General features: G+C 43.6%; 1 protein-coding gene across 3 annotated transcripts in view; it reads left to right on the top strand.

Annotated features, from left to right (window-relative positions):
* PLXNA2 (plexin A2) overlaps window positions 1–27014 on the top strand; it is a 481295-nt gene that overhangs the window by 377676 nt on the left and 76605 nt on the right. For 2 of the 3 annotated variants that reach the window (XM_066626224.1, XM_066626221.1), the window contains exons 14-17: window positions 2640–2757; window positions 13216–13352; window positions 20484–20651; window positions 26065–26158. In XM_066626224.1, the coding sequence (XP_066482321.1) occupies window positions 2640–2757; window positions 13216–13352; window positions 20484–20651; window positions 26065–26158 (517 nt within the window). Of the gene's footprint in view, window positions 1–2639; window positions 2758–13215; window positions 13353–15352; window positions 15555–20483; window positions 20652–26064; window positions 26159–27014 lie in introns of those variants that run through there. The other variant, XR_010794406.1, reaches the window with a different exon arrangement.

Here is a 27014-nt window from a genome sequence, read left to right as displayed (position 1 = left end):
CGTTACTGTCATTGTGCATTCAGAGAATGGATGAGTCATCACCAGTACAGCAATACCAATTTTTCCCCCCCACTAGCGCCATGCAAATCCCAAGGAATGGTGAAAAACAAAAATGCAATCTTTTGAATTTAATAGAGCTCTTCTGTAAAGAAAATGGGAGGCTGAAACAAATTCTGATTTAGGTACAGAAGGGGCAATTTACTGCTATAAATATTAAGTCACTTCATCAGGGTAATCATAATAATAACATAATAAGTACAAATTATTTATCAGCAACTTAAATTAATCCCCTTGTGTCGGAATGGAACACATTCCAGTGCCCCTGTCCCACATTCGAAATGGAATAAGCTACCTGTGGGGGACTTGCAAAAGTGAGTAACAATTAATCTAAAGCTAATGACCATGTAATATAGTCTGTCTGTCTGCCCTTGCCCCTTAAGGCTCATGACACAGTTGTGTCATAAAAGGTGGGCATTTTGTTCCCAAAGGTGAACACAGGAAACTTCCTTTTGTTGAGTCAGACCATCGTTCCATCTAGATCAGTATTGTCCATGCTGACTAGTAGCATTTTTCAGGCTTTCGGACAGGGGTCTGGCTTTCGGACAGGGGTCTGGCTTTCGGACAGGGGTCTGGCTTTCGGACAGGGGTCTTTTCCAGCCTGGCTGGGAGATACCAGGGATTTAACTTCAGACCTCCTGCATTCAGAGCATGTGCTGTATCTCTGTGCTGTGACTCCTTCCCCTGCCTAGCAATTGGGCAGGGCTACATCTGCCGTTAAACCACACCTACTGCCAGCTGCAATCTCCATCCAGCATGGCTCAACTGAATTAGACAATATGCATCACTGACTGTAGTTTCCCCTTTTGCATCTCCTTTGACACCTGCCTCATTCACCTGTCCCCACTGCTTTCAGAGGCTCAAATACTCACAGATGATTAATAGTGAGTTAATTTTTAAACTGCTATCCTTCTCAGTCTGTTCCATTACACTGTCTCTGATGGGAGAACTGGACATGGCACACAATTTTGGAGGAGGGTGCCTCTGAAAATACCAACCCTAATTCTTCTCCTCTTCCTCAATGCATTCAGAAAAACATTTACCCTCACATTTCCTCACCCCAGCAATGGCACCCAGTTATTTAGAAATGTGCCTCTTGATGATGGATGATGTTGTGACATAACAGCCCAACCCCTAAGCTCCTTGGTGCTGTTGGGTGCAGCTGCACCAAAATGGCTACTGCTGCATCCATTGGGACCAGGGTGGTCACTGGAGGACTCCCTGAAGAAAGCATCAGGCCCCACAATGAGGCTGCTTGAGTCAGCTGTTTTGCCAGTGCAGACTTGAGAAGCCCTGTTTCGGACTTTCCAGCCCAACATGGAGGGTAGGATCCAACAGAAGAGGTCTCCAACAGTGCTTCCCCCTTCCGGGCCAGTCCCTTCCCCTGTTCTGCCCTCTCCCAACCCCCCCCCCCGAATGCCTCCCTCCACCCCAAAAAGCCACACCACCACCTGGCAGTGCTACTTGCTCCTGGCAGCTCAGCGTCATCCTCCTCCCTGTGCTGAGGCCCAGTCCCAAATGGCGGTGGCCCAGCACTGGTGTTCTGTCCCCCCTGGGTGCCACAAACGTGTTTTACAGCACATTTGTGACACCCAGTGCTGGCAGAACGCATGTGCTCCTTGTGCTGGGGAGGATAGGGTTGGGCTCTAAGTCTGCTGAAATATTACAGGGAGATGAGGGAGAACTTCTGCTGAGGTTGGCAGCAGCCCATGTTCACCCTGATGGACTGCACAAGATGTAGGAAAACCCAACTGATGGGTGAACATAGTAGGTTGTCTTATACTGAGGCTGTAATACAGTACTGTATTGTGTGTTCTGGCAATGGTCCTCAGGGTCTTTCCTCAACCTTCCTGGAGAGGTCAGGGATTGAACCTGGAATCTTCCACATACGTAGGACTGTCTCCCACTCAGCTACAGCCCTTTCACTGGTAGCTTCTCACATCCTAAAGATCAACCAGCCTCATACACATTTTACCACCGCATTTAATAGCTAGTTTGAATTCTGATGCAGACGGGTTTAGTTCTCCTTTCCAGAGTTTGACAGCATTGACTGTTTTGCACTTGACTATTATTGCACTGTATCAGTAGTGTTCCATTCCACTTGCCTCGTATGTTCTGAATACCAGCTCAATAAACTGAAACACTTGCCTTGTGCTCTTATCACTGTCAGAGCATTCTTTTGTGGCCAGCCTTGCCAAAGTCTATCACACCTCTTTGGAGTTGTGTCTGTCTATTGCTGATTAAACTGTGACCTGCAATAAGAGATGTTCCCCTAATGAACTCATCCATTACTTCAAGGACTTCACACTTCCTTTGCCATGGGCTAATATATTTGCTGTTAGTGCTTTGCTTAGCTCTGACATTTATAGCTTGCAATAATCATATCTAATTTTGACTCCTCCCCTCTTAAATTACTGCATGGCAAACAAAAATGGGGGGGGGGGACGACAGACCACAGCTCCATAATTAGTTCATTCAGAAGATGAGGGAATCAAGTATGAACGTGATGGGACTGGGGGATACAGATGCACAGCCAGCAATTCTTCTGTTCATGGAACTCACTAAAGATTTTGCCTTTTCAGAATAGTGTGCGAGATGGAGCAAGCTGAGCCCGGAATCAACTCTGGCCCTGCACTCCTCTGCATTGGAGAATGCAAGTCAGAATTTGTGGCCAAGTCTGCACAGCATTACACATTTGTGGTAAGTATCAGCAGAGCTGTTGTTATTGTCATTTGATTTGGCAGAGTCATAGCAAATAGGCAAAAGGCATCTGGCAAACAAATTGTTTAGACAAAAAACAACAATAAACCAGAAATGCCTCCAATACACTGGCAAATTGCAAATGTTTGGATCATTTACTGTATTTATGTTTAGCACTCCAGCTGTGAAAAGGTTTCTTCCATTTCAATCATTTTCATTTTTCACTTCATTTACTGGGGCTTATCTGTTTCTGTTCTTCTGTGATGGGAATTCCTGGTATCTTGTTTTTTTGGGGGGGTGGGGAATTTGTTTTTTACAAATCCACCCCACCGCTATTAGCCACAGAGGAAGAAGCTTGCAGGTGCCCATATTATGGAAACAAAGCTTTGATCCAGAGTGGCAGGCTATATCTGTGGAAAGGTATATATGAAGATCTCAGTTACGCCAAATTTGTCACTTGTCCTTTGAAGGTGGAAATGACCTCATAGCCCTTTATGGGAGAAATTGCTCTTTTGAAGAGTTGACAACAATGAATTAATTTACATAGACTTACAAATACTTACATTGTCCCAAGAAAGAAGAAAATTACTTTGTGGGGATTAATATAATTGACCATGCCGTGATTGTCATGATTATTGACTTAGAGCCCAATCCTGTGGTCCGCGCTGCACTTCCGCGGTGCGGACCACAGTTGCCAACGTGCCGTAAGGCACGTTTGCGGGGCTTACCGCCAGACTCCTGCCAAGAGGTGGCTCATCGCCGGCTGGCACTGAGCCATTGCCTGGCAGGTGCCGGAGTTCCACAGCTCGGCGGTGCCTGCAACCGCCGGGCTGCAGAACAGAGAATGGGGGCGTTCCCGGGGGTGTGGGGGAGACGTTCCGGGGAGGGGGGAGGTGTTCCCGGGGGCGGGGAAGAGGCAGGTCCATGGGTCCGAGCTCTGCAGGATCCCAGGCTCTTGTGGAGGGCTGTGCGGGAGGGCTGTGCGGGAGGGCTCTTGTGGAGGGCGACCAAACAGTCGCCCCTAAAGTGAGTAGTCCCATTGCGGGACTGCTTCCCATACTTGGGGGAAGGGGACAAACATCCCCTTCTCCCGAGGAGCCTCCCACAGTAGTGCGGGAGGCTCGGGATCTGGCGGGAGCCCTTTGTGAAGCCACCGGTTCCCGCAGCTCTGGGCAGCTCAGGATTAGGCTGCCCGGTGCTTCCTACAGCAGAAAAAAGCAAATGCCTCAAACACACCCAGGGACTAAAACAGAAGTCTGGCATGGCTTAGGCCCAAGTATTAACCACCAGTGAGTTTAAAGTAAAAATGGTCTCCACATTTTATACTACTGATAAACTTTATACAGGGCCCTAACATGAACTGGTGAGGATATAGTTTTTACATCTTTGGTAGCATGTAGAGATCCAGCACATGGATCAGAGTCTTATACAGGCTTATAGCAAACCTCTTATCACTCCAGAGGTTTTCTAGTCAAGGTTGACAATGTATGTGATATACTTACAGTCAGTTCTTGTTATTTGCTAGGGTTAGATTCCTGGAAACCCTAGTGCAGTGGTACTCAAACTTTTCCGGCCAGTGGCTCCCTTGACCCCCATGGCTGTTGGCTATGACTCCCTATCATGTTCCTGACGGCTGGAAGTGACATAATTAAACAGGAAGTGGCCAGAAATATTAACCATATTAATATTAATTATATTAATCATATCATTAATTAAATGCAGATCTTAAAATATATTTTTAATACACAGCAATATACATGATTTATAAATGATCAGCTGCTGATCACTGTTGGAGACAGGGTGCTGGAGTAGGTAGATTTTGTCTGGTTGAGGAAGACTCATTTTTTAAACTTGGTAACCATACCAATAGAATTGTTTTATCAAATGAACTTTGTGAACAACCAGTCTGACCAACATTACACACACACCCCTGTGGACCCCAATCCAACTAGTCATTTCTCCCATTGGATAGGATTGAACCCTTTATTAATTTTATTAAATTAAATTTTTCCAGTAGCTGGAGGGGAAAACAAAAATAGACCATGAAAATATATCAGAGCTGATAAGGGTTTGGTTAGGAAGCTGATTTGTCTCCTATACTAGGAGTTGCACAGCTCAAGCCTATGCATGTCTACTCAGAAGTAAGTCCCATTAGAGTCAATGAGGCTTACTCCCAGGAAAGTGTGGATAGGATTGGGCTGGCAATCACTTCATCAATGGCTGATAAGTATTCCCTTCAAACAGCAAGATTCATAACTTTAAAAATACAGCCTCTCCTCTTCAGTCAAACAACAAGATTAATAAATCACTTTAAAAACTGTTCCCTTTTTCTGCGCCTGGCCAAGTAAAGTGTGTGCTTCTCTCTCCCCTCCCCCCTTTGCCAACTGCATGGAAACAACTTTAAGACCCCTGGGAAGTGTTTTATTTGGGGAGGGGGAGGAAAGCAGGAAGGTTTGGAAATTGAAAGGGGGGAGTGGAAGAGGGAGGGGGTTGAAAAGAGAGATTTCACTTTGATGAGAATCGATCCCAGGCTGGGAACTAGGAACCAACCAGACAAGGATCAAGGAGGGTTTTTTTCTGATGGTCAGCAAGGGCAAGGACTGCAAGCTGAGCATGCTCGGTACTTGTCAGCTCGGGGTTGGAGTCAGAGCTTTGGAAACCACATGCAGCGAACACAGAAGGCGGCAGCAGCCACTCTCGCAGTCACTCTCGGAGGGAGCAGCTGAGCAACTCCCGTTTCTTCTGCTTTAAAAAAAAGCGCAGAAGTTGGGCTCGTATTCTGCCCAGGGGTGTGACTGTTTTGCTAGGACATCCCGCACCACCCCATTGAGTTCCTGGCACCGCCCTAAAGAGCCGCACCTCACAGTTTGAATAACACTGTCCTAGTGGATAGCAAATTCGCAGCTAACAAAACATTGATCCTATGGGATTAACGGGGTTAGGTGCAAGGGGTATCCTAGAAGGGAAGGATCCAGCACAGACCCTCAGAAAGCCAGCAGAATGCAGCAGGAAGTGCCAAAAGATCTCTGAATGCTACAGAGACCTTCAGGAGGCTGCAGGGACCTTCAGAATGGTGCCTGTGACCAGCATGAACCCCTTTAAAATAACCAGCAGAAGCTTCTGCCAGCCCTTTTAAAAGGGCCAGTTTTGGTCACAGGTGCTATTCTGAAGGTCCCTGCAGCCTCGAGAAGGACTCTGTATAGCGAATAATAAGGCATGGATAATTACAGGATAATAGCAGTTCTGCCCCTCATGGATATGCGAATTCGCATATAAAGAGAACTGGCTGTACATATTTAGCCAGATAAAAATTAGCTCTATGGGCTTGTAAGAACACGATATTTTCCCATCTGACAGAGTTGCTGACATTTACTTGCAGGTCAGAGGGCCAATGCAAAGCTTTAACTGTGACTTTGCTATAGTGTTTCAATCTCCCTCTGCGATGTCCTGGCAAGGAAAGGCATGACACACACACACACACACTGTTTTTTCAGTGGAAAGAAAAATGAAAACTCTTATTACTCTGGGATTTAATTAACTAAAATTAATCGGTGGAGCTGCTCTTATTCATGTATTCAGAACACATGGAATAGTTTTGTCAGACTACTGTACGGCAGGAATGACAAAGCACCTCCTTTATCACTTACCTTTGAAGAGTAAATATTTCTGCCTTTCTCTGGGTGTTATGTGTGTGTAAATGTTAAGATTTTCTCTTGCATCTTGCCTGGATCTGCAAGGGTACTTTTGCATTCAGTAAGCAAATGGATGCTAATTCAATAGAGGTCCCATCCATCTGCTTAATCCAGAGTTCCTATCTGTGGTTGTCCATTTCTGGAGTGATCGCTGCTCCCTTCTGTTATTCAATTATGAACCTTTTTATTCATATGCTTGTAAGTCACACCTGGGGCTTTTCTGCATTTCCATTTTTACCTAAACAAGTCGTTTTATCTGGCTTCATTGATTTTGTGCTGACTACATGCTAGTGCTTACCAATTGTCTACAATTTGTAAAGTAATTGATAGATAAATCAAATTTGCACCTGCCTTCTCACCACTGTTATGGGCAACACACTAAAATGGAATTAGACTTTTACTTTCATAGTGGCATTGGTTTAAAATATTGTTCATCAACAGCAGGAGGGAGAGAGTTCAGAATTACCAGAAATAATTGCATTTACAATCGCATTGCTAACATAGCTGAATGCTAACTGTTTTTAAGCCCTCTGGGCTACTTCTAACAATATTCCTGAAGTAGAATGGTGAGGGGATTTATCTGCAATGAGTAGACACAGGAATTCCATGTGCCTAAAGAATTGCTGGATTGTGGTCCAAGTGCTGTGTTAATAATGTGAACACTTAGGGTGGGATCCAGTTGTGACCTGTTTTAAGCAGAGTGTTAACTTATTCTGATACTGTGAAATCTTCAGCCAACAGAGCTTCCCAAGTTGTTAAAACTAGTCTAATGTGCAGGTTCAACTTACAGGGCTTTTGCTGGGAGTTGACAGTAGGAAGACAGTGGAGAGGAGACAGGTTATAGGAATAGACAGTTCTAGGCATGTTTACTCAGAAGTAAGCCCTATTGTACATAGGATTGCAGCCTTCCTTTTAGTAGCATAAAAATAATGTCTGCAAGCATGACAGGAATTATCTCTGCCCACTCATTTGAAACTGAGCCCAGGAAGCTGAGACTACCCACAGTCTCTTAGGTAAGGTCACTAAGCAGTCAAATAGGAGGAATTGTATTCTGTAATTGAAAATGTGCAGGGTTTGATCTGGCGCACTGGAAATAAGACTCCTCACCTCACCTCAGAGCCTTTATGTTCAGCTTCTTCAACATCACAAGAATCTTCTTGCCAGTGCCACAGGGAAAGAACATCTTATTGGTCCTTGTAAAGCCACTCATCATTAAAGAACAGTTCTTAACATACAGAAGGCAACAGTCTTGGGCTACATTAAGTAACAACCAGTGCCTGGGTAAAAGCAATTGTGAAGATAAATCTCAGGGTGACACCTTGCAGCAACTCGTTAAACATATGTTGAACATTATCATTTTTTTTGCATTGTTGCATCTTGTTTATGAATGGAAAAAGCAACTGCCACGTAGTTTGCTCTTGTTGCTTGGACGTTTTCGTTTTCCTTCTGCTTTAGCAGCACCACGTACTTCATAAAGGCAAGTTGGTGCTGCTTGACAACTGTCATGAAACAGAGATGCACCTTAAAGAAGAGTTTCACTCTGATTCTCAAAAGTTCTTGGAGTGCAGGCTCAGTGACCTCTTTACAGCTGAGGCCCCCAAATGACTCAATTGGTGTATTTTAGGGCTAAACTAGGCATGAAGACATGAAGATTAGGCAGCCACTTTTGTCATATGTCTGCCCTGGTCACGTTTAACATGGGGGAATATAATGAGCAGTGGGCACTGGTGAGAGATACTTAATCCCCGTCCTGTCCTGCTTTACCTTCCTGTCCATCTCTTCCGACAATTTCATTCCATCTTGACTCAGTTCTGGTAATGAAGCACAGGGAATTAAGGTGGGGGGGGAGGTGTTACCTCTCCTGACCAGCACCCTGTTGATTGTTAAAATTAGGCATACACATGCATATCTCTATTATTTATGAACAAAGCAGACATGTGAAGAAACAAAACAGCTATAGTTAGGTAGTTTGGCTCTATATAACTATATAGTGTTCCCAGAGGGGTGCAACAGAGCTAAGTTTTGCAGGGCATCTTAATGTGCCATGTAAGCTGGCCCTCCCACGGCCTTTGTAAGCCATTCTGGACAGTGGAGGTAGTGGAGGTATTACTCTTGCTACCTGGAATGACTCTGAAGGGGAGGGGCCACTTACACAGTGCTTTGAGGAACCCTGTAATATGTAGTTCTGTGCCCCCCCCCCCCAGGAACACCACTGGTTTGGTCTTTAGATGTTCAGTTATCCTGGGAGGATAAACCTTAAACACACTTCAGCATCTGATTTGTCTACACATTCAGGAGGTGAGTCACAGATTGAAGTGAAAAGGAGATAATAACCCCTGGCAAGATCAGTTCTGTAGTCTCCTCCCTTTTACCCCCAAATACACATTATTACTCCTGGTGAATGTTTGCAGTTCATAGGGAAAAACAGTGACTCAAGCAGATATGTATGGCTAAGATGCACTGACGTCGCTAGGGGGGTGTGGGGGGTGCAGGCCGCACCAGGTGACACACCGGGTGGTGACGTGCCCTGGGGGGAGGACGTGCTAATTTCGCGGCTTTCGGAGCTACCCCGTCGTGCCATACACCAAGTATTGTGTCCAGTTCTGGTCGCCACATCTCAAAAAGCACATAGTGGAAATGGAAAAGGTGCAAAAGAGAGCGACTAAGATGATTACTGGGCTGGGGCACCTTCCTTATGAGGAAAGGCTATGGCGTTTGGGCCTCTTCAGCCTAGAAAAGAGACACCTGAGGGGGGACATGATTGAGACATACAAAATTATGATGGGAAGGATAAAGTGGATAGAGAGATGCTCTTTTCACTCTCACATAACACCAGAACCAGGGGACATCCACTAAAATTGAGTGTTGGGCGGGTTAGGACAGACAAAAGAAAATATTTCTTTGCTCAGCGTCTGTTCGGTCTGTGGAACTCCTTGCCGCAGGATGTGGTGACGGCATCTGACCTGGATGCCTTTCAAAGGGGATTGGACAAGTTTCTGGAGGAAAAATCCATTACGGGTTACAAACCATGATGTGTATGTGCAACCTCCTGATTTTAGAAATGGGATATGTCAGAATGCCAATGCAAGGGAGGGCACCAGGATACAGGTGTCTTGTTATCTGGTGTACTCTCTGGGGCATTTGGTGGGCCACTGTGAGATACAGGAAGCTGAGCTAGATGGGCCTATGGCCTGATCCAGTGGGGCTGTTCTTATGTCCTTACGTTCTTATGGATGCGGAATGTCCAGTGGAGTGCAATGCAAAAAAACAAAATTGAAATAGCTTCTTTCTTTCAAAAGTAATGGCCAAAAAACCGGAAGGAAAAAATGCCCGGAGTCCTATGGAAAGTGAAAGTGAGCCATATCGTGCGTTTACTCGAGAGTAGGCATACTTGCCATAGCCCGTTGGAAACAGCAGGCTGAGAGGACTCCAATGATACCAGAATGGTCCTGATCCAATGAATGCAGCCCCCAGAAACACGAGAAGGAAGTCCCTCCCTCCCTCCCAGCTGCGTCTATTGAACCTGAAAGGAAGCCACATGGCCACGTTTACTTGTGAGCAGGCGAATTTGCCTTAGTCCAGGCAAACCCTGAGAGTACTCAGGGCAGGCTGAGAGGACTCCAAGGAATCAGAATGGTCCTGATCCAATGAATGCAGCCCCCAAAAACACAAAAGGGAGAAGGAGGTCCCTCCCTCCCAGCGCTATGGAAAGTGAAGCAGCCTCACAGCTGTGTTTACTCGTGAGTAGGCAGATGAGCCTTGGCTGGTGGTCAGGCCAGGCAAAGGGGAATGTGAGCACACCAGAATGGTCCTGATCCAATGGAGCTGGAGTGCAACAAATGCTCCAGAAAGCAGCCTTCCCCCCCCCCCCAATAAAAAGGACAAAAAAAGAGGCTTGAATGGTAAGGGGAAAGTTTTCTATTTTGCACTTGCAAAGCCGGGTGGTTCTTTATCTTGATATGCCTGAAATAGAAGAACTTTAAACTGGGCACTGGGGAAGGCTGGAAATCTCACTGATTCTTTTTGGGGGGTTGTTATTGCAGGCAGACTACAGAGTAAGCTCCATTGACCACTGTGGGACTTACTTCTGAGTAGACATGCATAGGATTGGGCTCACTGGCTGCAATCCTACCCACACTTTCCTTTGAGTAAGCCCCATTGACCACAGTAGGACTTACTTCAGAGTAGATTCACTTGGTGGAACAGGCCTGGCTCCCCCTTATTTAATTATTTCTTTTATTTTAATTTAATTATTTATAATTATTCATTTTAATTTGCTTGATGATGTCACTTCTGGCCATGACATCACTTCCAATGAGTCCTGGACAGATTGTCATTCTAAAAAGTGGGTCCCAGTGCTAAAAGTTTGAGAACTGCTGCAATAAGGTGTTAGTAAGCTGACACGGGTGTGTGTGTGTGTGTGTGACTCTACAAGTTTTCAAAATCACTAAAATCAGAATTTGGAGGAATAAGACCATCATATATATCAATCAATGCAAAATTTCATGCAGAATGCAATGAAACAAACCACATTGACTTATCTGTGTTCTAACAAAAGGTACAGCCAAAAAACCAGTGGGGGCAGGGCGATGGCACATCACCATGCCCACCACCTGGGGCGTTGCCCTGCCCACAGCATGGGGTGACGCGCAGGCCTCCCACACCAGATGACACGAATCCTAGTGACACCACTGCTAAGATGCCCTGAAGTTCCTTATTTGTGTAAACAGAAGTTATCTCACATGCACGACAAAAATGCCATGGAAGCCACATAAATATGCTGTTTGTTTTTGCAGTGGCCACCCCAGCCTATTGTTGTTACTTAAAATTACTCGGAATTTTGCCTCTTAAAATATCACCTCGGGGTAGCAATCAGTACACATCTCAAAAATGCCAGAGAATCAGGCAAGGAAAGCATGGCTGTTAGCCAAATCATGGGGGACTGTTGGCTAAGGAAAAGCGATATGTTTGGCATACAGAGACAACAGGAGAGCCATGGCTAATCTGAATGTTTTGCTACATGGAATTAATCTAATTTGCACATTTGCTTCCAGAATGGAGACCTGCAGTTTCTTACCTCTCCTGTATTTAACCTGCAGTATTCAGTTCTGAGATTGATTATGCCCAGAGAGAAAAGTCTCAAAAATCTTGTCCTGTCCTTGAAGCCATTACATGGGGGGTGGGGGGGAAGCACACAGCATTTAAGTTTCTTATTACTTACCTTCTCTATCCAGAGTCTCATATTGGCTTGATGTATCTGCAGGCATGAGTGCTGGAATCCTAATAACCAAAATGAGATGCCCTAGGACTGGAGACCATGCATAACAAGAATGCCTTAGAAGCCACAATAATAAACAGTGCTAGTTTTTGTGCTACCTATTGTGGTTACCTAAAATTGTTTAGAACTGTGCCTCTTAGGAATCCAGGGCTGCTATGTTAAGGACTATTTATCAGTAACTTTCATTTGTAGATCTCAAAGTATTTTGCTCTAAGTTAGCATCATTTTCTTCATTTCATATGTCATGCAGAAAAGCCATTCACTAGGCCAGGAAGGAGGTGTAATAAACACCTATTTATAATTATTTCAGGTACCTGTAAGTTACTACATTGTTGTTAGAATTTTGTTTGGTAGCATAGTATTACATATGTATAATTTCTCATATAGGGAGAAATCACCTCTGATTCTTTCACATGTAGCTTTTTTGAATGCCTTTCAAGCCCCTGGTGCTGGGAAAAGCATTTCAGAAACACTCAGCATAGGTCACTTTTCAGAACCAGGGCATTAGATTAGTTTGACCACTGAGCTGATTTTACATGGCAGTTTGTAGGAAGCCTCCTGGGAAACATCATTATTTGAGAGCAATGAAGAGCTCTCTTATATTCACTGTGCTGCTGTAGCACCAAGAAGGCAGCATCTCTAGGGAATGCATCTGGGATGTTGCCAGACAGTAGCTGAGCACCATAATGGGAGAAGAATTAGTGAAACAATTTGGTTACATCCATGAATTGAAAGCAAATCAAAAAGTGCCTGCTTTCTTCAAATTCTCTTATTGAGAATAAACATCCATCACTAATTGAGAGCACACTGAATGACCTTAATTCCTCTGGCAGCGCACAGAGAGGGAGAGAGAGAGAGAGAGATATGTCTCTAAAATAACCTCCTCTCAATCCAACAGAGCGAATTGAACATCCAGATTATGTAGTTTTCCACATATGTGTGCACAGTGCACAGTTTCCACATATGTGTGCATCCTCTGGCACATAGAGCCTTGTTAGGTAGCATATTAATTATATACAGATAATATATGGGTGTATTTTGCACAACCATTCCAATGCTAAATGCATATCCCAGAAGCAATGGAATTCTGTCCATCCATTCACACTGCATGTGACCTCAAGTTGCTAAACAGACATGGGAGCAACCATGATGGAGGACACTTCAGTTTGGGACAAGAATGGCATATGGCATGAATGATGTTCATGGTTATACTTTGTTACTAATATTTATTACATTTGTATCCAGGCCTCTTAGAGCAGTTCAGAACAGGGTGTTATTCTCAAAACAAGCATGTGAAATAGGCTAGGCCAATGATTCCCAAACTGTGAGCCATGGCTCCCCAGGGAGCCATGGAAACCAGCCAGGGGAGCCATGAAATCCTTGAAGGAAAAAACCCCCCAAAACCGCTACCCTATACAATGTGTGCTCATATGGAATGGCATCAGACCTTGTCAGATGATCTTGTTGTTCTCTGTTTTTCTTCTCAAGACTCCTACAGTGAGCTCCTTGAGTCCAAGCCGTGGCCCAGAATCAGGAGGAACTATGGTGACAATCACAGGCCATTTTCTGGGGGCTGGCAGCCATGTGTCGGTGTTGCTGGGTAATCAGACCTGCGAGTTTTATGGGTAAGGGGGCCGGTGCATGCATATATGTGTGTGTTGTATGTTCATCTCCACTTCCATTGGTAGTATTTAAGCTGTTCGAGCTATGAGTGCCCAAGCTTTCATTAAACAACTTAAGTCATCCTGTCAACTTGATATTAGTGTTGCATAGCAATGAGCACGTTTAATGTTTATTAATTGTATTTCATTTTCACATATTAAAATCCTGCCTATTCCCCAAATCTCAAACACATTCTGTTTTGGTGAAAATCCCTTTAAATTTTTTTGTCTCATTAGTCTCAGAAGAAAACATAATCCTGAAAGGCACCCTCTTCCACTCTGGTGTCTTTATGATACCATTGGGGCTCCTTCCCCCTTCACCTCCTCCCATTGAGGTAGTTTAGTATCAAAGGGGGTGGAGTATAGCAATATGCTAAATGATAAATACATTACAAGTAACATTTATTGCAATTGTAAGCCACACACTGCATGTAAATCTGTCCCGAATTAGAGGTCACTGAACCCCTTAGTTCCTGACCGGGGGGGGGGGGGGCTCTCCCAAGACACTTGATCAGAGTGATCCTCTTCTCTTCAAAGGGTAGGGATTACCCAGGAGGAATGGCTGGGCCCAGTGAGATATACCTTTTAGGCTAGAACTGGTGGAGTTTAGGGTCCCTGAAGCCAGTCACCAGACCCCTATGCCTCTTAATTCGGGGGTGAACCTGAGATGAGCCTGTGGGTTGCAAGGTCTAGCTGCCTCCTATTTCCTCCCCTTTGCCTGGCTTCCTCGTCTTCCAGTCCCTCATTGTCATTTTGCTTTTTCTGCCCTGTCTTTTGCTTTGAGCTCCTTGCTCTGTCCTTCCCTCACTCTCTCCACATTACTTTCTCCAGTACTTCCTTCTGGCCCCTCTGGCTGTCTCCTTCTTGTATATGGCTCCTCATGCTCTACACATCTTTCTGCCTCTCCCTTTCCTTGTGCTTCTGTCTGTTCCTTTCTCTTCCCACCCTCATATGTTCCAAAACCTGCCACTTTTGTAGCCAGCCACCTCTACTGGCTCTGCCCCTTCCCAATCAGCTGTCCTGGCCAGCCGGCATGGGCTCCTGGCCGCTCCACAGTGCTTGGCAAAGGCATCATTGTTGGGCATCCCAGATCCAAACAGGTGGTGGGAAAAGCCCCATGGTTCCCCAGGGTACTGGGGCACTTCACAGGTACCTATGGCTTAGGCATGACTGTTTCTCGTACATGGTGAGAAACGAGGTTTGAGTGGCAGGAACTAAGGATAAAACCATGTTGTTTTTCTGCCTTGCAGACTTGTACAATCATACACATTTCTGTTTTAATTGTAGTGATGCACTTGGCGGGTTTTTAAAATATAGCTGTATGAACTTTTGACAGCTATTTACAATTTTAAAAAGGACACATGTTTTGAATTTATACGTTTATGCACCATGATTTATAAAGTCGTATATACTACATACTAAAGTGATGATTGGTATGGACACTCATCTTTGTGCTTTACCAAGGCAATTGTGTAAGAAGTGTTTCTGTAAGAGAGGCATTGTTGTACAAAGTACAAGATAAATTTTTTGATCGTCTATACCAGTGTTTCTCAAACTGTGGGCCGGGACCCACTAGGTGGGTCGCGAGCCAATTTCAGGTGGGTCCCCATTCATTTCAATATTTTATTTTTAATATATTACACTTGATGCTATCATGTTATGTGACTGCATTTGGGGAAATGTGACAGATTTGTACTTTTAACATGCTATTATGTATATGCCTTTAACAATGCTAGTCAATGGGACTTACTCCTGGATAAATTTGGATAGGAATGCAGCCTTGGATTGTCAAAAAAATTTCCTGCCTGATGATGTCACTTCTGGCCATGTCATCACTTCCAGATTAATGACATCACTTCTAGTGGGTCCCGACAGATTGTCATTCTCAAAAGTGAGTCCCAGTGTTAAACAGTTTGAGAACCACTGTTCTATACAACTCAGAATGAAAACATTTTTCTTTCTAGGCTTCATAAAGAGCTATGGGATCTTTATGAGGGTCAACATAACATCTCTGCAATTAAGAGGACCCCCAAAGTCCTACTAGAGGATCAATTCACATGATTACATTGGGCAGCCCCAGAACATAGTCTGAAGGCACATGACCCATGGGCTTGGGTCCTGAATATCTCAGGGAGTTATTGTCCCATACAAGCTGCCCTTGGAAATGTAAGTTCTTGTAGTGAGTCCTCCTCTATGTTCTAACTTATGTGGAAGCTAGAATGGCTTTCTCAAGAGCCTGACCTCCTTAGTAGCAACCCTAGTGCTCTGGACCACCCTGCTGAGGGAGAAATATACTTTCTCCTTCCTGTGGACATTTCCAGGAACGCAACAATTTTTTAAATTTTATAATGCCTTTGCAGATTGTTTGCCTTTGCAGAGTGGAATCCATTCACTGGCTATCACTTATTGTACTGCTTTTTAATTTGTTTTATTCTCTTTGAATTGCTGCTGCTTTTTCATTTGGGGGGGTTTGGTTTTGTTACTTCTACATGTTTTGCATTTTAGTTGTAAACTACTTTGCAGTCTTTTGGATGAACTGCTATAGCAAGATGTTTTAAAATTAACAGACTTGATGAAGCTAAGCAGGTCCGTATCTTGTCAGTGCTTGGATGGGAGAGCTCCTGAGAATCCCATGTACACTGGAACTTAATCACTACTGACTTTTATATAATCCATAATAAATACATTAACTTCAATAACAGTGATGAGATGGGTAGTCTAAGTCACTTGGATATTGTGAACTGGGAAGGAAATATAAACACTTTGTTCAAAAAGGGAAGCAGAAACCAAGTAGTCCACCTTTGGACAGTTTCTTTTGTTGAATCTGCAGCCAGTTGGTCATTCTTTTGGAAACCCAAGATTAGGGAGCTTAATTAGGTGAGGAACGAGTATACCTTTAGCATTTCCCTCACTTCCTTTTACCTGCTGTAAAGCCAGCCATTGACAAGCTTGCGTTAGTGACGTTAATGAGAATGTTGCATACTCGAATTACTGCTTTTCACAGTCTCTGAAGAGATAAATCAGCCCAGCACTTCCATTTTATACTTGGAATGGGAAGCAGTAGGATTAGGGATGACATGTTAATCAGTGGGTTGGAATTAATGGACTTGGTACTTCCTCATCTTATTCCATGAAGAGTTCATTTGGACCTTTGGAACAGATAAAAAAGAAAACAGACTATACCTAGTTAAATTTTACCATCTGTTTCATTTCTTATCTGTAGATGAGATTCGTTCTTCTCAGTCTTAACTTCTCACATGTCCTTTGAAGCCTGGAGTTGTTTAGGAACCTTCAGAAATCCTGCTGGGAGGCAGCCGTGGCATCTAGAGAGTGCTGCCTTTTGCTGGCTTATACGCCTAAAGTCAGCCCTGTTGGGCCAACAACATGACAAACAGAAAATGTCAAGTGCAGTACATTATTTGGTGACTTGGAAGCAAGTCAAAACATACCCTGAGCTTAAGATGGATTTTGCCATTTTGTTGGTGGCACTGTTCCTACTGTTCTTCTTGATTAGCAGGATGGAGTGTTTGTTTGGTGTACAGTAAAGTAGTGACTGAACATCTAGAAAGAAAGCACAGTCAGTTCTGCACCTTCATGCAACTTCCATGTTGAGTGATTCCAACTATGGGCATCTAAGGTCAGACACTATTTATTTCTAATTTTACACTGCCTTTTGCTTTGCAAAAGCCTTCTAGGCAGCTATAACAATAAAATATACAACAACCATTTAAAACAAGCCCTTGAAAATGCAATATATTTGTAAAACAGCATTCATCATAAATAATCACTCAGCAATACTTGAAGCCATGTGCACTACAGGTTCAGTTAGCCGTCCCTGCAGATCCTAAGCACCAGAAGCCTGGGGGAATATAACATTGTTTAGACTTCCTTCTTGAAAATGTTCAAGGAATTGCAGGTATTCCAGACTTAAGAAAAGACTGCTGGAAGACAGGTGCCTTAGCAGAAAAGTATTAGACAGAAGTGGGGAAGTTCCATTCTTCTTCTATTTCTGTAAGCCTCAAACTCCCCCCCCCACACACACACATATACCTTCACTGTATTTTTTGGAAAAGGAAATGGAAGGTAGATGGAACCAATCAGGTCTTTGGAATATTGAAGAGCCCACCGTCTTGCCCAAATTTATTTATTTATTTATTTATTTATTTATTTATTTCCGGTATTTTTATCTCACCTTTCTCCCACACCAAAGGGGACTCAAGGCAGCTAACAAAGTAAAAACATAAAACCAACACAATTCAATACATATTAAAAACAATTATTATATTAAAACAAACACCAAGGATCACAGCTATTAAAATATATATTTTAATAGCATTAAAAGCTCCAATTCCTAGTATCATTTAAAAGCCTTCCTGAATAAGAAGGTCTGGAGGCCCTGCTGAAAGGTCTCCAGAGAGGGAGCCATTCTTAATTCCAGGGGAAGGGAATTCCATAAGCGAGACACCACTGCTTAGAAGGCCCTATTCCTAGCCACCACCCTCTCACCTCTTTTGGTGGTGGCACAGACAGAAGGGCCCCCTAAAGATTAAAGGCGTTAATCTTTAACGCCTTAAGATTTCAAGGGCATGGTTAGCACCACGACAAGGAATGTAGCTTTCCTAGTAATCAGATGTGTTGCTTTATAGTGGTGTGTCCTTTTTTTAGAATATTTTCTTTCTAAGTGTATGCTGATAAAAGAAAACTGTGGAAATTATTGCTTTCAAGTTCATATGTAGTCGGGAAGAATAATCCATCTCAATGCATGGTTATATTCAGGCACCCAGGAAATGAACTTTGCCCCTAGTCCTGGAATACAGCATACAGTTGTGTTCCTGCCTTTCCATTCAAGGTCATAACAGGGCCTATTTGTTTTATTTCTAGTTGGGTTTTTGTGGGTTTCTTTACTGCACCGTTTGTAGGTGATGAACGTGGCATGTACTCATGATGTGCAGAGTGACTGATTAGATGAAGCAGTTTCTAATGAGATTCACTATAATTACAGCTTCCTTCTATTCTCTTGCCTCTGATCGGAGGAGTGGGGAGATTCACCATGACGACATGGTAATAGCGCAGAAAGCTAATTAACTGATCACAGGGAGCTTGCAGTAACTCTTTGCCAGCAGTGATGTGTCGCTTTGGATCTCACACAAGGGCTAAGCAGGCTCCTCTGAAGTCTAGTCTCTAGCATGCTAAAATGCCTGTACTTGTGTGAAGCCACTAGCGGGTAGAAGGACATGGCAGGGAATGGCTGACAGCCATTCTGCTCTGAGGGGAATTTCTGGGAAAGACACAGAATGATGTTGAGAGGCGTTTGGTAATATCAGGTTACAATGGGAAACAAAACAATTCTTTCCTTTTTTGTGCCCTACACTCTCATCCCAAATCCTAACTAAATTCTCCTCTACTCATAACAAAGGATGCCTTTGTTCTTACTGCACACCAGCTCATGATATATATTCAGTCTCTATCCTTCTGTGAGTTATATGTGCCAATGGCACACCATTCCTAATAATGTTACTGTTATGTTTATTACTGCTCTGATTAAGAAGGCAAAGAACTTTCCAGATTCTAATTGTATGATTGTGTATTTCTGTGCCAGGATGTGCACTAGATATGGCATACTGTTTTGTGTTTCTGCTAACAATGGTGTGTGTGTGTGTGTGTGTGTGTGTGTGTGTGTGTGTGTGTGTGTGTCTTCTTTGGGATGAGAAACTGCCTTGGAATACTGTAATCGGGAACAGAAAAGAAAGCGAAGGACCTCCTTAACCCTTTTGTCTGTCATTTGTCCATTCAAAATCATCCACTCAGCCAATCTGCTCTCCCATGGGAAAAGATACAGGTTCCCCATATGTTTTCCCTTTCAATGAGAGAAGCCACTAAAGGGCTGACTTTGAGACTAATGTTCGGAAGGAAAAGTTAAAGTTGAGTTAGTGCCCAATCTTGAACTCTCCAGCACCAGTGGTACGCATGTACTTTCAGCTCTAGGTGTCACAAATGTGCATAAAGCACATGTGTGGCACCCAGAGAGGAGGGAGTGCCAGCACTGAACCTCAACACCAGGAGGATGCCAGGGGTAAGCCAGGGGTAAGTAGCATCGCTAGGTGGTGGTGCACCTTTTTCGGGTTGGGGGAGGTGTTCTGGGGTGAAGGGGGAGTGGGACTGGGGGGAGGGACTGGACGAGGACTGGCGGAGGTCTCCTTCACTGAATCCCACCCCTGCGTTGGGCTGCAAAGCCTGGCACAGAACTTATCAAGTCTGAGCTGGCAAAATAGATGGCACAGACTCGAGTAGCCCCATTGCTAGGCCCAGGGCTTTCCTTGGGAGAAAAGGACAAAAATCCCCTACCCCGAGGAGACCTACAGTGGCCTCCCTGGCCCCACTGGATACAGAGTAGCCATTTTGGCACTGCTGTAACCAGTGGCGCCAGGGAGGATAGGATTGTGCTGCCCAACAGCTAAGCTGCACCCCTATTCTTTCCTTTACTCGTCCACAGCTGATCAAGGGTGTTCTTATGTTCTTTTTTTAAAACTGTGAGAAAAAAGAAATATGCACCTACAGAACATATCCAATTGGGTGTCGTTTCTCTCTTGCTTTTTGTATTCATGACAGGGCATTTAGTCAACCTTCAGCCTGACCTCCAAACAGGGAAATTGGGAGATTCTGATAATAATGTTAAACCAGCAGTTCCCAACATTTATTCTGAGGTTGTATGGATAGGACTCATGAGCATTTGAGTTGGTTCATGGCAACAACAAATTCAAAACCTGGCGCAAGTTTCAGTTTAAACATTACAAGACACCTGCTAATTGAATGCAATAGTGTTTGCGTTTAGTTCACAGCACTTTTTTATCCCCCCAAACCAATCTCTGAATACTGTAAGATAGTAATAATGTCTGTGCTTTGACATAATTGATCTTGGACTAGCTACTACATCTTACCTGAAAGATTGTTACCTCTTTGTATTAACACAGTTCCAGTTGATTTATTTTTTCTTGTGTTAATTCAGCGAACATTGTAAATATATTACTACTATTATCATTCCTTGTTTGCTTACCTTCTTGTTTAAAAGTTCTTCTGTTCCCTTGTTTCTTACAGGAGGTCCATGAATGAGATTGTGTGTGTTTCAGCCCCTTCTGCTCATGGCCTTGGTTCCGTACATGTCTCAGTCAGTGTGGATCGGGCACAGTTAGAGAGCATGTTGCAGTTTGAATACATCGATGATCCCAGAGTTCAACGCATTGAGCCAGAGTGGAGCATAGCAAGGTAAATGGGCATTCAACAAGATATGGTGCCAATAGCAAGGAAATATGGTTTGGATATGGACATAGTTACTCCTTCAGCTCCTAGCAGTGATTGCAATTATCCAAGCAGGTTGTAGAAACATTGGTTCAAAGTCACACGGTTTTGGAAGACCTGCAGTGTTCATCACAGTATACCTTCTTCTGCCTAGGGTCAATGGGATAAAAGATTTTTGTCTCTTGTATCTGGGTGACAGATCATCATGGCTTAAACTATGAACTACAAAGCAGTGAAATCTCTTTTCTTTTGGAGTGCAACTCAATTCAGCAGGCACCTAACCTTTCTGAGAGGGTGATATTCAACAGCAGAATAGTTAATCCATGCATTTGCTAGGATGATTTCTGTGAACATTTTGCTGTGCTTGAAAGACAAAAATATTGGAGTGGTCAAATAAGACAGAATTTAGTTTCATCTGAGGATAACATTTTGATGATTTACTTTCATTATGCATTTAGTTATTTGTTTATTTATTTAAAAATATTTCTATTCCTCCCTTCCCCCTCCAACACTGCAGTGCCCGACGTGGCTTACAACATTTTAAAACACAGTAAAAACAATAAACACAATAATATTAAGTTACAAAAGCAGCAACCGTAAAGCATTAAAAGCTGGCAGTAAAACAGTAGTATCAGTAGAATCAGCAGCATAACATTAAAAATGCAGAAGGCTAATATTTTTTTTTGTTGGCAACCTTCAGTCTCGAGAGACTATGGTATCGCGCTCTGAAAGGTGGTTTTGGAACATCGTCTAGTGTGGCTGAAAAGGCCAATTCGGGAGTGACAATCCCTTCCACAACGGGAGCAAGTGCAGTCTGTCCCTGGTCTGTCTCCCTGGCTATGGGCCTTCCTTCTTTCCCTCTTAGCCTCAGACTGTTGGCCAAGTGTCTCTTCAAACTGGGAAAGGCCATGCTGCACAGCCTGCCTCCAAGCGGGCTGCTCAGAGGCCAGGGTTTCCCACTTGTTGAGGTCCACTCCTAAGGCCTTCAGATCCCTCTTGCAGATGTCCTTGTATCGCTGCTGTGGTCTACCTGTAGGGCGCTTTCCTTGCACGAGTTTTCCATAGAGGAGATCCTTTGGGATCCGGCCATCATCCATTCTCACGACATGACCGAGCCAACGCAGGCGTACAGCAACAAATACAAACAGAATATCAAAGACAGGTATTCTAACAGATATTCTAACAAGGGCTAACAGGAATTAAGGGGGAGAGTCAACAAACAAGAATGGTTTTCAGCCCCCCCCCCCTAGAAGGCTAGCAGAGAGGGAATAGATCTTAATTCAGATGGGAAGGAATACCATAATATTGGTACACCTCAGAGAAGGCTCTGCTTCTTATTGCTATCACTCTAGCCTTAGCAAAAGGTGGCACACACAGGAGGGCACTCTCAGATGACCTTAGGAGACAAGCCAGTTGATATGAAGGGTGTGGTTTTTCAGATATCCTGATCCCAAACCATAAAGGGCTTTAGGTTTAAAACTGCACCTTGAATTGTGCCTGGAAATGAACTGACAACCAGTCTGGCTGCAGGAGCAGTGGTTGGATAGAGTTGGACCGCCAACTTCCAAGTCCAGATAGGACACCACATTCTGGACCACTAGCAGTTTCTGGATAGGCTTCAGAGCAGCCATTACAGTAATCAAGTTGTGATTCACCACAACTGTGGTGACAGCTGGAATAGACAGCTGTGGACCACTGTGGTCAGGTTTTACTTCAGTGGCAGCTGGTGCACCAGTCGAAGCTGGGCAAAGACCCCCTGGTCACTGCTGCCACCTGGCAATCCAGGTTCAGTGGGGAATCCAGAAGAATCCTCAGCCAGTGAACTTGCTCTTGTAGAAGGAATGTAACCCCATTCAAAACAGGTTGACAGTCCAGCATTTGCTTTGTAGCTTTCCAAACTTAAGAGGACTTTCGTTTTGTGTGGATTTAATTTCAGCTTGTTAATGCACATTCAGGCCCTAGCCACCTGCAGTCAACTCTCCAGGACCCCAACAACCTCCCCAGCATTTGATAAAAAAGAACTGGGTGATGCCTGCATATTGATCATTAGATGTGCTTAGAACTGTCTCTTAAGATAGATAAGTCGAAAATTCAAATCAAGTATCCTAGGGCTGAGTACTTTCCTGCACAGCTAATTAACTGTATGCATACTTCAGGTGATGAACTAATGGCTGTCAATCATCTTTGTGTCAGTACTCCAGTTACATCTACTACTGGTTAAGTGGCCTTTGCAAGCTCGAACCAAGGAAACACTGTGTGTGAAGGAACAGAGTATTGCTCTTATATTACCTTGTTCTCTAAGGCACGTATAAAAAGCACATGTAGTTCTTGCTACCACAAATCAGCCTAATAAGAGTTTAATTCTGGCTGAGAGAAAAATAGTAGCTAACAAAAAGCCATTTCACAAATGCACTAATGTTTTTAGAATTTGTTGAAAATGTTGAAAAAGCAATTGAAAAGCTAGTGAATTTTTATCTTGTAATAGAGGTTTGTGTTAAAAAAAACATTTCTGATATCTCTCTAAGCACCACTTTCTAAATGAGGGGAAAGAAAAATGAAATGAAATTTCTGATGGAAATTGTCTCTTTATAGACACTAATGCTCTATAAGTCTTTGTCACAATACTGGCAGTGAAAAACCTTTCCCGCTGCTACTTTGTTTAAAGTATAGCAGAGGTTTTAAGGAATTATGAAATCCTGAGCTACAGGTCGCTTTCTTCAGCCTTCTTTGCCCTTTCAGCTTTGGGAGTCCTCCTGGTGGCTCTAGAATCAACACAAGCTTTAAAAACACTAATTTAAAAAATGATTACAGCCCCCCACAGAAAGGAAAACATGGTCTATGACTCAGCGCAGCAGAACTGAATCTCCTATGTGGGAGAAAGGACTATTACCCGTAATTCTCTTCCATTGCTTTACTCTCCATTGTCAACACCCAGCTTCTCAGGCTCCTAGGGATTCATTCCACCTGTGTAAATACTGAAGATTTATGGATGAGGTCTAATCCTTCAAGGCGCCTGGTACATCCATTTCTATAAATTTTCTGAGTTCAGCAGATCTTGGTATCTTGTAGAATTAGGCCCTTAAGAACAAGACCTAGTCTGCATTTGCTGCGCTTTTCTACAATAGTTGCAGAAGCCACTGAGGACACTTTTCAGTTCTGTTCAATACATTGCAACTAAGCAGAATATCTGGAATAGTACGTCCCCCATCCGCAGACTTGAATTCATCATTGTCAGGCAGTTAGAACATCCTTGTTCCCTGAGTTGGAAAATCAGAGTTATTAACTCAATTGTAATTACTGAGGCAATTACATCCATGGCAATCTGTGACGAGATTCCGGGACAGCGTATGGGGCTCCATGATCACTCCCATCTGCTGAAGAAGTGCACAATTGCTCATTAAAAGCTTCTTTTTAAGAGCATCTGAGAGTTAGGAATAAAACAAAAACAGTGACAACCAATGCATTAAAAAAGCAGATGCTGATCCAAAGCTGCTGTTTTTAGCCAAGATTCACAACTAGACACTGCAGCAATACCCTGAAATAATGGGAGTTGACAGACTGGCAGAGAGTGGCTTCTCTGTTGTAACTTTCTTTTTCTTTTTCTTTTTGCCTTTCATACAACTGTGCTGTGATGAAATTTTTGTACAGTAGGCTCTTGCACCAAAAACAAACTATCCACTGGGGAGATGAAACACAAATGAACGGAGGTGAACTGTAAGAAGAGATTCTGGCCTGGCTTTAGAGAACCCTGGAGACATTGTGCTCCTTTTGGACTGACTTCCAGACATGCCTAGTTTGCTAAAAAAAATGAAATGTGAGAGCTTTAAAATTCTGCAGCTTTTAAAATCTTAAGCAAACCATTGTTTTGAAATCAACAGCTTATCTGTATTGTTAACCCCTTTTTGCCTGGCCCACAGGTGTACACATTTGGTCCATGTTGCGTATATGCAACGTTGGACAGAAATGCCTTTTAAGGGGGCCCAGACTTTACCATTGTGAGCCTCCTTGGGTCAAGTCAAACTCTGTGCTTTTTGATATAGCTAAGACAGAACAAAGATGACCAGGCTAGCAATGGCTGCCCTCCTCACCAACTCAGGAGCAAGCGAAAAAAAGGAAAGAATTTGGGGAATTATGGCTTTGCAAGGCCCTGGCATACTGTGAATTCATTACAGAAGAAACTAAGGCCCAAATCCTAACCCACTTTCCAGCACTGGTATAGCTGTGCCAATTTAATGTGTGCTGCATCCTGCAGTTGAGTGACACTCATGGAACCCTCCTCAAAGTAAGGGAATGTTTGTTCCCTTTCCTCAGAGCTGCATTGCCCTTATGTTGGTACTGGAAAGTGGGTTAGGAGTGTGCCCTAAGAATAACATTGATTGGGCAGAAATGTTTCAGCAGAATGTACAAGTGTGCATACGCTATGTGAGATTGTGGAAGCACATAGTAAGCTATGTTTACTTCTTCAGGAAGGCCAAATTTAGGCTTTGGAGACTTGTTCAACAGCCATCCAAAGAACTCCATAAGTGTGCACAAAAAAATTTTTTCTCGCACAGGAGAGTTGTTTTAACTTTGAGATGAGAAGAGTATGCCAGCAGAGGGACGTTGCTTTGTATAATGTGACTCCTGGCTGTTTTTTCCAGCCATCTGGGAACTATAGATCCTGTGCCTGAATAACCATGATTGATTTCCCCTCAGTCCATCATCTCTTCTCCTTTTGGAGGTTAGAAACTGGTTGATTTTGAAGCGAGTGTATCTGTGTTGAGCTAGAAAATGTGAGTCAAGAAAATGATCTCAAGGTCTATAACAAGCATTGCTACGAACCCTTGCTCTGGGTTATTATCATACCTCTCTTTGCATCCTCCCCGCTCCCACATTCACAGTCCCAATCAGGCAAGATCACGCCCATCTCTTCTGTGCAAATTCTTGCACCGTATGCGCTATGTCAGGGATTACAGAAGTGGGCCAGCAAAATTGCAGTCCCTTCCCTGCAAGCTCTATGTAATGTGCAGCCTCCTTTGACTTAGGAGCATAACTGTACAAATCATTAAATGCTCTTACTAATTAATTGTTTTTATTTATTTAGTTCTGGGTCTTTATGTTTTCATCTTGCCAGCCCTTAGAACAGTTACATGGAAGAGGTGACTGCCCACTAGGGGGACAGATGAGACCAGAAAATCCAATTAACTTAGGAGGCAGCTCTAGCTGGAGTCAAGGTGATGGTGTATTAATCCGCTCTGTCACCCTGTTCCTTCACAGCCTGTAGAAAAACATCTTGCTGAGTTCAACAAGCATTTGTATTTGCCAGAAACACGGGCACTGGGCTTTACCCCAGCTGCCCTTGCCAAAACTCATTAACCCAATGTCTTCTGCTTCCCTTCAGTGGCCACACACCTCTGATTGTCACAGGGTCCAACCTGGATGTCATACAGGAGCCCAGGATCCGAGTGAAGTACAGTGGCAAAGAGTCTGTCAACGTAAGTAGCTGCTGTTGCAAAAAAATTCATATCCTGTTTTAACCCTGTTGTTGAAAAGTTCTTTGTGTTCATGGTCATGCCATCACGTGTGCACACTCTCCCTCCTTCCCGTTTCGGGTGTGTGTGTTTTGATGATTGTTTTTAAACTATCAGGGAGAAAACATTCTCTACAGAGAGCCTATAACTGGAATACTTACCCAGTAGAAGAAGCACATTCAAACTAGTTGATGTTGATTTTTTGACAGGTCAGACATGCATGCTATGAACTCTTTCTCAACCCCTGTTGATTCCCCTGCTCGTTTGCGATGCAGACAGGTTACAAGCATGGTACAGGCAGTCAACATATCAGACCGATATGTTCTGTTGGCCTGGATTTCTCACATCCTGCATTGATTCTGCTCCCATAGAAATAGCATCTTCCTGTGCTTCCATTTCTGGTACTAAAAGCTGGAGTGAGTTCACAGAAAACTTCCAATAAGACTGGCCCTATTTGGATGCACCTGATATCATATGGGTGCCATTAGAACATATCTGGGAATCCAGGTAAAACTGATGCAGCTTTCATTGGTTTGAACTAGCAAGGCAGATTTACAGAAGAGGTAGGGCCTTGCTGTTTACTGAACTTCCTAGTGTCTTTTTGGAACTTTTTTTTTCCTCAGCTGTGTTACCTGGCTTGCTGTGAATTTTCTATCCTAGACTAACAGTGGGAAATGTGCACGCACCTGTCTCCCACACAGCCATTCTGGAAGGAAAGACTTTTTTTTCAGTTGGGAAGAACTCAAAGCCCAACTGCCAACTACCTCAGTTATGGCTATACTGACAGGATTCTCTTGGTGCTTAGGGCTATTGACCATTG

The sequence above is a fragment of the Tiliqua scincoides genome, chromosome 4 (genome assembly GCF_035046505.1).
Source record: "Tiliqua scincoides isolate rTilSci1 chromosome 4, rTilSci1.hap2, whole genome shotgun sequence".
Taxonomy (NCBI): Eukaryota; Metazoa; Chordata; class Lepidosauria; order Squamata; family Scincidae; genus Tiliqua; species Tiliqua scincoides.
Note: the sequence above shows the minus strand (reverse complement) of the source record. Positions and strands in the feature narration are given on the sequence as shown.